Source organism: Hipposideros armiger, unplaced genomic scaffold (genome assembly GCF_001890085.2).
Source record: "Hipposideros armiger isolate ML-2016 unplaced genomic scaffold, ASM189008v1 scaffold_550, whole genome shotgun sequence".
In the NCBI taxonomy this organism is placed as follows: domain Eukaryota; kingdom Metazoa; phylum Chordata; class Mammalia; order Chiroptera; family Hipposideridae; genus Hipposideros; species Hipposideros armiger.
In genome coordinates, this window is record NW_017731900.1 from 512,749 (window position 1) to 522,940 (window position 10,192).

At 37.7% G+C, this 10,192-nt stretch overlaps 1 protein-coding gene across 6 annotated transcripts in view; it reads left to right on the top strand.

The window, feature by feature from the left end:
• TSGA10 (testis specific 10) overlaps positions 1 to 10,192 on the top strand; it is a 103,749-nt gene that overhangs the window by 26,082 nt on the left and 67,475 nt on the right. For 4 of the 6 annotated variants that reach the window (XM_019669229.1, XM_019669227.1, XM_019669225.1 and 1 more), the window contains 6 exons: positions 157 to 222; positions 1,219 to 1,386; positions 1,785 to 1,940; positions 7,253 to 7,423; positions 7,513 to 7,590; positions 8,505 to 8,656. In XM_019669229.1, coding sequence (XP_019524774.1) covers positions 1,336 to 1,386; positions 1,785 to 1,940; positions 7,253 to 7,423; positions 7,513 to 7,590; positions 8,505 to 8,656 — 608 coding nt within the window. In that variant the 5' untranslated portion in view covers positions 157 to 222; positions 1,219 to 1,335. The remainder of the gene's footprint in view (positions 1 to 156; positions 223 to 1,218; positions 1,387 to 1,784; positions 1,941 to 7,252; positions 7,424 to 7,512; positions 7,591 to 8,504; positions 8,657 to 10,192) is intronic. The other 2 variants (XM_019669228.1, XM_019669230.1) reach the window with 1 other exon arrangement.

Consider the following 10,192-nt stretch of genomic DNA (forward strand, 5'->3'; position numbering starts at 1 on the left):
GAACATAAAGGGTAGATTATTTTTTCTTTTGTAAAATAGTCACTGTCTGCATGTTTTTATTGTGGGGGGCTTCCTTTTTTTGATGGTCTCTTTCCAGTTAAACCAGTTTAAACATTTTAAGTCTAAATGACAATTATTTTCTGGCTTGATTTTCAGATTGAACTCATTTGCCAGCAAAATAATATAATAGTACTGGAAGATACAATAAGAAGACTTAGATCTGTAAGTACATTTTTGTTAAATATATGTTAAGGAATCGTTTTTATTCTGTTACTATAGTAAGACTATGAAAAGTTGTACACATGTTTTGGCGCTCATGCATTTTGTGAACAATAAAAGATGTTTGTTTTCTAAACCAGCACACTCTGGTTGGTGTACAGGGGCACTCCCATCCATAGGAGCAATGCTGCTCTATTCCATGTCGTCATCATTCCTTTCTTTCCTAGAGGTGGAGAGAAATTTTGGTTAGTTTTATTAAGCCTTTAGCTGTTACTTGACTTAAAATGATGACTGTAATTTAATTCTCAAAATATTAGATGCATTTGTCTACACATTAACTCTATTCCTCTTATTACAAAAGATATTTTGTAATAAATATCTGTAAGTCAAATTTTGTTACTTAATTCTGAGTAATATGCTTTCTTTAACGATGTGAAATAAAAACTGCTCTGTAGAGACATTTTAATGTTACTATTTAAAATATTTGCAATACCTTGTCTGTAAGTATTTTCTTTCAGTATAGTATTGGTAAAATAAGTGTTGTAAAAGAAATGTTACTAAATATATTAAAGTGAATGGGAATGCATCTGAAAGTGCATACAAGTATGGGCTATCCAGTATTCATTTAATTTATTCAGTCATTGAACAATTATCGAACAAAACTTAGATGCTATGCAAAGTTTTCTAAGCAAATTAATTTCATTTCTAGGATTTGTAACTAGATTTGTGGACATTTCTGGCCTCTCTGAAATGTCTTTACCATTTTTCTTCAAAATTATTGAGTAAATATAGGGCCACTTTCAGTTAAATAATAATATAGTGCATTTAGAAATGCTGGAAAAGAAAGTTTCTAACTGCTTTTTAAAAAGTATTGATGAATTATTTTTAAAATACCCAATTCATTATTTTTTAGGATCCTGTTTATGTTCAACTTTCATGTAGAAAATGATGCTATAGTTTAGCTTGAAATAATGGCCTGATTTTTTCCTCCTTGGCAAGATAATTTTAGAGACTGAAAAAGCACAAAATAAATCTCCTTCCAGACTTGATTCCTTTGTCAAGACTTTGGAAGCAGACAGAGATTACTACAAGAGTGAAGCTCAAAATTTGAGAAAGATGATTAGGAGTAGATCTAAAAGTCCGAGACGCCCATCTCCATCTTCCCGGGTAGGTTTTGGAAACGTAACTATTTTGGAATTTGTTGCTTAAACATTGACTTTTATTTTTTAATTTACTTTATCTGGAAATAATACATGTTCATTGGCATGAGTTGGTATATCAAAGAGGATGGGAGACAGGTCTTTTTGATGGATGGTGGATCCTCGAAATTGGTTCTTTATCCCCAGCATTAGTAGTGTCTGGGAGGTAATCACACAAATGTGGGTCGCTTTGGAATGAAGCTGTTTGAAAGAGAGGTGGTTTTTTTAAACTCTTTTCTTCATCATTTTCTTTCATTATATAGTCATATGTGCTTAAGTACAGATTGTGTACTGCCATCAGTAGCACCTTTCTATTAGTACCACATGTCAAGGAAGAATTTCAAATTTCTTATATAATAATTGTAGGTTACGAACTGTGATGTAGAGCTTTTGAAGACAACAAGAGACCGCGAAGAACTTAAATGCATGCTGGAAAAATATGAACGTCATTTGGCAGAAATTCAGGGTAATGTCAAGGTTCTTACATCTGAGAGAGACAAGACCTTTCTTCTTTATGAACAGGTAGGTATATTTACAAGGAAGCAAAATATGTAAGTAATAACAGTTAATTCTAGAGATATGTACTGTTTAAGCTATGCTTAAATCTGCCAATCAAATTAATTTAACTAACATTTGGGAATTACTTTTGTTCTTAAGATATTCTTAATGAAATGTAATATTTTTCCAATACAATAAATGTATGTGTACACACACACATATGTGTTATCCCCATACCCAAAAACGATCATATACGTACATAGAACTAGTCTGATTTTTTTTTTTTTCGATTTTTTTTTTTTAAAGGTTTTTACTGGGGAATTGGGGGAAGGGGAACATTTACTGGGGAATTGGAGGAAGGGGAACAGACAAGTTGCTGTCCTTTTGTTCTTCAGTCTAGTTGTGGAGGACGTTGCTTCACTGGCCCAAGTTGGCACCATCATTATGCTCATCCTGGGCAAGGCAGATCAGTCGCCGGCTTCTGGACAGCCGCTCACGCTGGCTGCTGGCTGCTCACGCTGGCTGCTGGCTACACATGGTAGCCCATGGCAACTCACTGCAGCAGGGGCTGCAGCCTATGCTGTCACCTGGGACTCACGGCAGCCCAGCTCCAGGTTGAGCTGTTGTTCGGCATCTTAGCTGTAGAGGGCAGTGTCACTGGCCCTCATATGTGGGATCTGAACCGGGGCCCTCTGGCATCCCAAGCCAGCTCTTAAACAACGCGCCACTTGGCTGGCCCAGAACTAGTCTGATTTTTGAAATAAGAAATAGGGAAAATGTTAAATGAGAGGGTATGGTGAGTTCAAGGTAAAAAGATTTGCATTCGGGAGTTTGAAAATACTAACATAGCATTTTGATGTACTGTCAACCACTTTAGGAACTGCCATATAGTTTGTTTAATTTTAGAGAGTAAAAGTAGTTTGTAGTTTATCTTTATTTTTAGCTTAAAATTATGTAAGTATTATTAATCAAATAGCTTCTTTATTGAACAAACATTAAACCCCATAGATCACCAACATAATTTTAAAATACCAAATTTTATTACAGCAACTCTGTGCAGGTTCTAGGCTTATAAGAAAAAAATGACAAGACTCAGACCCTGTTTTTTCTATTGTTTGCAGCCCGGTTGGGGAGATAAAATATATTGTCTTGTGTTTATTTTTTGTTACTTTAGCATAAGTAGTCAAGAAGATATTGCAAAAATAGAAGAAATGGATATTTTTAGTTATGGTGATCAAGGAAATCTTGGTAGAGAAGTGGAGTTTGAGTCCTGAGGGATGAATGGGGTTTCTATTACATTGAAAGGGATAAGAAAGAACATTCCAGACTAAAGAAATGGTGTGAGTTAAAGGCAGGAAAATCCGCAGATAAGTGGATTACTTTAAGACTAGAATCAAAGGTATGTGTCAGTGGGGGAAGGGGGAGCTAAGGGTTGAAAGGCAGCTGGTACTAGAGCAGGAGTCTGCAAACTTTCTTAAAGCCCAGATGGTAAATATGGGCTCTGCAGGCCATGTGATCTCTGTCACTCTGTTGTCTTGCAAAAGCAGCCCTAGACAATATAATGATTTAAATTTTTTGTATGCCTTACAAAGGGTTTAAACTTTTCTTTATAAACAATAGGCGGTCTGTTTTTTTTTAAGGCAGAAGGAATATGACCAAAGCTACATGTTTACAATTTTAACCTGGTAACAATTGTATATTATCCCTCACATAATCTTTCTGTGTTATCGTCTTATATAACAGTTTCTCCTTCAAGAAAATTGGAAGGTGAGAGAAACCATAGACTTTTTTTTTGAGAATTTTTTTTATTTATTAAATATATTGGGGTGACTTTGGTTAATAAAATTATATAGGTTTCAAGTGTACATTTTTTTTTTTAAGATTTTTATTGGGGAATTGGGGGATGGGACCAGCGCTGGGGAATTGGGGGAAGGGGAACAGACAAGTTGCTGTCCTTTTGTTCTTCAGTCTAGTTGTGGAGGACGTTGCTTCACTGGCCCAAGTTGGCACCATCATTGCGCTCCTCCCGGGCGAGGCAGATTAGTCGCCGGCTTCTGGACGGCCGCTCACCACGGCTGCTGGCCGCTCACGCTGGCTGCTGGCCACATACGGTAGCCCATGGCAACCCACTGTCACAGGGACTGCAGCCTACACTGTCGCCGGCAACTCACGGCAGCCCAGCTCCAGGTTGAGCTGTTGTTCAGCATCTTAGCTGTGGAGGGCAGCGTCACCGGCCCTCATACGCAGGATCCGAACCGGGGTCCCTGGCATCCCAAGCCAGTTCTTAACCATCGCGCCACTCGGCTGGCCCTGTTTTTAGATTTTTTTGAGGAGATACCAAGAGAGGGATTGCTGGGTCATATCGTAATTCTATTCTTAATTTTTTGAGGAACCTCCATACTGTTTTCCGTAGTGGCTGTACCAATTTACATTCCCACCAGCAGTGTATGAGGATTCCTTTTTCTTTTTTGAGAATTTTTATAAAAGTTTTTTTGAACCATACTGATGATAGTGCCGGGGAGCAAGATCGCAAATGCTCCAGAGAATTAGTTTTGCAGCATTTTGGTTTTTTATGCATTTGAAATTAAGGAGGGAAGATTACATGGAAAGCAAGGTGGGAATTGAATTATAGAACAGTTAACAAAATTATGTGCTCTCATAGGGATGCTTACTGCTTATTTCAAAGGATTGTTAACCTAGATGCACAGAAAGAATGGACAGGGCTGGCTTAAGGCAAAGAGAAACTGTCTACTAAAGAGTTACATACCTGAGGGCCGGCCGAGTGGTGCATTGGTTAGGAGTTGGCTTGGGACGCCAGCTCTGAGCATCAGGGCCCTGGTTTGGATCCCACATTAGGGCCAGTGATGCTGCTCCCTCTACAGCTAAGATGGTGAATAACAGCTCGATCTAGAGCTGGGCTGTTGTGTGTCGCCGGCGACAGCTTAGGCTGCAGCGGGGCTGGCCGGCAGCGGGTGTGAGCTTTCGTGAGCAGCCGTGAGCGGCTGTCCAATGACCGGCGAGCGACTGCCTCACCCAGGAAGAGTGCAATGATAATACCAATATGGGCCAGTGAAGCGATGTCCTCCACAACTAGACTGAAGAACAAAAGGACAGCAATTTGTCTGTTCCCCTTCTCTGATTCCCCAACGTTATTGCCCTCCCCCAATTCCCCAATAAAACCTTTTAAAAAAAAAGTTATATGCCTGGGGTGTGTCTACCCACCATGACCTGCCCAGTTAGAAATTTATGATCAGAACACCCTGTGAGGTTACTTTCCATAGAAACCCTTTCTTCATTCACAGTTTCCCCTTTCGGTCATAAATCAGTCTGAAGGATGCATTGATGACCACCTTTTTGGTGGGACAGTGTGGCCTCACAGGTTAGGAAGACTCATTCCTAGGAAGTCTCAGTATCGATGTGGGATGGTGGTACTGTAACCATGGGATCTGAGTTGAGGCCAAATTTTCCCAAAACTGGAAGGACAGGTTAGTCGAAGGCACTCAGGTCTTATGGCTTTCATTGCCAAAAAAAAAAACACTGGATCATTTCTGTCCTGTGAACTGTCATGATCTGAGTTTTGACTTCTGTCTCATTTTTCTGTATTGGGCATCTAGTGTTGGGCGTTTACTTAAGCCATGAAGAGTATTAATAGTCATACATGTTCGGTAATCATAAACGTTGGACTTTATAGAAAAACCCAAAGAACAAGTGTAGCTGTTATTATGACCAGTATCATTAGCAGACAGAACCATGGACTCTTTAGAAGGCTGTTACTGTAGTCCATGCATGAAGCATTAAGGGACTGAGCTAAGGTGCTCTCAGTGGAAATAAAGATAGGGACAGGTGCAAAAGACACTGCAAAGGAAGACTTGACAAGATTTGATTTGAGCAAAAAGGAGGGATGAATGGAAATTACTGAAGTTCTGTTTTGAATGAGTAAAGAATGGTGGTAGTAGAAAAAGAAATAGGCAAGTCACTGGCTGTTGGAGAGGAAAGATATGTTTGGTTTCAGACACATGGAGTAAGATGAGAGTACATCCAGGTCATAATTGCCCTCTGGCACTAACAAATGTGGGACTGGAGTAGGGAGAAAGGCAAGAGCTGATGATGTAGATTTAGAAGTCATCTGCTTACAGGTGAGGTTCGAGCCTTTCAAGTAGATGAGGTCTCTGAATGAGAAAGCTACAAATAGATTATCTTGGGAAGTTTTTTTCCGTTGGTAGAGGAATCTTTGAAAGAGATAAAGAAGACAGGAAATTAAGGCCCAACAATGTTATAAACCCAAGGGAGAAAGGAATATCAAGCAGGGCGTTGAAAACAATGCCAAATGTTGCCAAAAAATCAAGGACAGGAACTAAGAAAAGGCCATTAGGTCTGGTAAGTTATTAGTTGAAATTCTGCAGAGTGGTGGGTGTGGGAGCCAGGTTATACTGGGGTGAGAAAGTGGCTGGTAAGCAATGAGCCAGGGGTATAGACCATGGCACTTAACAAAAAAAGGAAAAGCGGCATAGGATGGTAAATGGGCTACAGGATTAAGTGACAGTTTTTCAAGATATGGGAGCCCTATCCATGGTTGAAGGCAGGGGAGGAAGAGCCAGTGGATAGAGTGCTCTTCACAATGAGAGGAAATCATTATAATTGAGTCAGAGATATCTTAGAAGGCATTCAGAAGATGAGGTTCAGGATTCTGGTGACGGCTTAGCTATGGAAGTTGGGAAGTATTGTATCTTTCTCTTACACTTGGAGACTAGCCAAGAAGATAGTGATCAAAATCAAGATGGAGGAAAATAAGGGACTTAAGCCAAGAATAGGACATGAAATCATCTGCAGGCGTAGAACAGTTTTAGAACTGGGGGTGGTTCAACAAGTGCATAGGGTTGGCAGTAAGGATTGGTGGGCCTTTCTGTCCTGGGTAAGATTAGTCAGGACCTGACTACATACATTGATGTAGAGAAAGACTAGAACACTACGATAATATTTATTAAACCAGTATTCTACCCGAATTGTGCTGAATTCAAATTTATATCGCAAAGTAGATGGAGTATACCATATATGTTTCTTAGTCAAACATTCTCTCTTGCATTGACTACCTCCAAATTAATTTTAGAAAATTTGGGCCAAGATATTGTAAAGCAAACTTCTATTTGTATACACTCATTTGCATTTTTAGGGCATAATTTGCATTTATTTGTATAAACTCATTAAAAATTATTCTATTATCCTGCTGCATACATATTAATATAGATTTGAATTTTAACTGGCTGGATGTAAGATAGCTATATTTATGTCTGTTCTAAGGCTTGCCAAATACGAGTCTCTATGTACTTAAATAATAGGCGCAGGAAGAAATTGCCCGACTTCGACGAGAAATGATGAAAAGCTGTAAGTCTCCTAAATCAACAACAGCACATGCCATCCTCCGGCGGGTGGAGACTGAAAGAGATGTGGCCTTCACTGATTTACGAAGAATGACCACAGAACGGGATAGTCTGAGGGAAAGGCTAAAGGTCTGAAATAATTTTATCTATGTGAACATTTATGAAACACAATGCAGTAACATTGAAAACACTTTGTTTCATTTTTGTTTTTTAACCAGATTGCCCAAGAGACGGCATTTAATGAGAAGGCTCACTTGGAACAAAGGATAGAGGAGCTGGAGTGTACAGTTCATAACGTAAAGAAAAACCACTTTTGTGCTTTTGGCTGTAAATTTTCAATGGCTTCCCCCTTCCCCCTTTTTCTGTGTTTAGACAAGTTTTTTTATTTTATTTAAGATAGTGTTTATAATCCTAAAATATTTAAGGTGGTATGGATGGGGTAAATTGTCAATTTTTCATTGTTTATTTCCTTCTAAAAACGTGAGTAAAGTCTTTTTTATGTTAGGGTGCATAGTGTGTTCTTTTAAAAAAAAACCATCAGGGATTCATTCTCAGGGATTTTAGCAACTTTCTTATCTACCTATTTTATCAAAAATAACATTGCTAGATAGATATACAGAGCCTGACTTAGTTTACCTAAAGAGTAGCTAGGGAAGAGAAAATTATGATGAAATGAAAATTAATGACAAAAATATATTTAAACTGAATTTAAATGTGAAGCATCACATTTTTACTAATTAAGGATTTGAGATGCTATGAATATATATTTGAAATGTTACAACTATAGAAACAGAAAGAATTAAGGGAATTTGACTTTCTGTTACCAAATTTAACTGAATATGTTTATGAATTCATCTATATTATGTTGTTACAATGAATAAAAAAAACAGTAGACAAGAAAAAAATAATTTTTTTTCATAGTCCCACTTTATATGTATAATTTGTTAATGTTGAGCAACAAATAAGAAATCCTTTGCAAATGGGAGATGTATGCTGAACCAGATTGAAAATGTAGGTGGAATCCTGTTCTTGTTCCTATTCCACCATACCTTGTCCATACAGCTTCCCACAACTTCAAGTCTAGTCTGATCAACTCATCGTGTAAATCTTATCATATACCAGTCATATAAGGAGAGGATCTCTCTTCAGGAAGAGCACTAAGACTTTCTTAGTGATGGCAGTAACCTACCTTGTCATTCTGCTTGTGTAGCTTGATGATGAACGTATGGAGCAAATGTCAAATATGACTTTGATGAAGGATACCATTACCACTGTGGAGAAAGAAATGAAATCACTAGCAAGAAAGGCAATGGATACCGAAAGTGAACTTGGCAGACAAAAAGCAGAGAATAATTCTTTGAGGTAAACTAAATTACCTTTGAACAACTAATAGTTTAGTATACCTACTAGCTCTGCTTTTTTGTAGTGTATTTTATAATGATAATTGAGTTATTTGTTGACTGTAATTTCTGGGAGGATTATTATGCAGCAGTTATTAGAAACCTCAGCACACATTAAATGATTTCCCCAAGATCAATGACAGACTGGTCATGCCACACTTAACCAGGAATCACACTTCTAGTGATCTTAATCCTACATCTGCAGAGAGCCTCAATGTTTAGCGGAAATAGCTCCTACAGGGCCCTTCTGGGTATAGAGCATGTTTGACTTTAGCATTTGGTTGTTAATTTACCTTTATAACGTAAATTGTGTTCTGGGATCTGAATGGCAGTAAGAAAGCACAAAGCACAGTTTTGACAGTAGCTTAGAAAAAGAGTGGTTTAGACTATAATAAAAAGTCACAGCAGAGAAATAGGAATGTGTAACAGAACTTCTATTAATTTAATGTCAAGTACTGAGCATAGCCCTTCCTACAAACTGGTGCAGCAGCAGAAGAAATTCTAATAAATGGCCTACAGACAGTAGCATAGGGGAATAAATGTTTGAAGCTCTCCATGTTAGTGATTTAACTTTTAGTATGTGTTGATGTGAGAAATACAGGTTCTGCAGATTTAGTAAGGTTGAATTTCAGTGTGCTTGTTAACATTTGAAAAATAGTTCATGTGAGCGTGAAATATGTTAAGTCTGCAGATAGTAGTTGGTTCACATGTGAGTTCCCAGAGTCTCGTCTTTTGATCTTTCAAGGGTCAGAGCGCATACATTGGAATCACTTGTCAGGATAGATAATAATTCAGATTCTCCCCTGCTTAAAAGGATATTGCAAGCTCAGGTAAAATAAAAATAATAATAAGACAATAACCACAAAGAAAACCTTGGAAAATAGAGAAAAGTGTAAAGAAAATTTAAATCACCCATGATTCCACAAACCAGGGGAAAACTATTATTAATGTAGATCTGTTTCTAACCAGAAATATTTTCATCTGTGTGTATGTAAGCTTTCTGTGTAATTGACATTATCCTATAACAAGTTATATATTTGACCAATTTCACTTAATTGTATACCGTAAGCATTTTCCCATGAATTAGAAGTTCTTTCAAAGCATTTTAGTAGTTTATTAAAATATTCTAATTGATAGATCTATAATAATTTGGAGATTTTTTTGTTTACATTTGTTTTAACAGTATTATTAAAGTATTATTGACACACATGCAGTAAACTGCACATATTTAAAGTGTTCAGTTTGCTAATTCTACATATGTACGAAGTTGGACAATTAAGTTCGTGAACGCATCCTATAAAAAGTGTTGCATACCTCATTGCTGAATATCACTATGGTCACCTTCGAAGTACTCCCCTTGGGAAGCTATGCACTGATGCCAGTGCCTAGTCCACCCTTCAAAGCAGTTTTGGAACTCTTTTTTGGAATGGCCATCAGAGCTGTCGTCGTATTACCCTTGATGTCCTGAATGTCATCCAAATGTCTTCCTTTCAGTAAT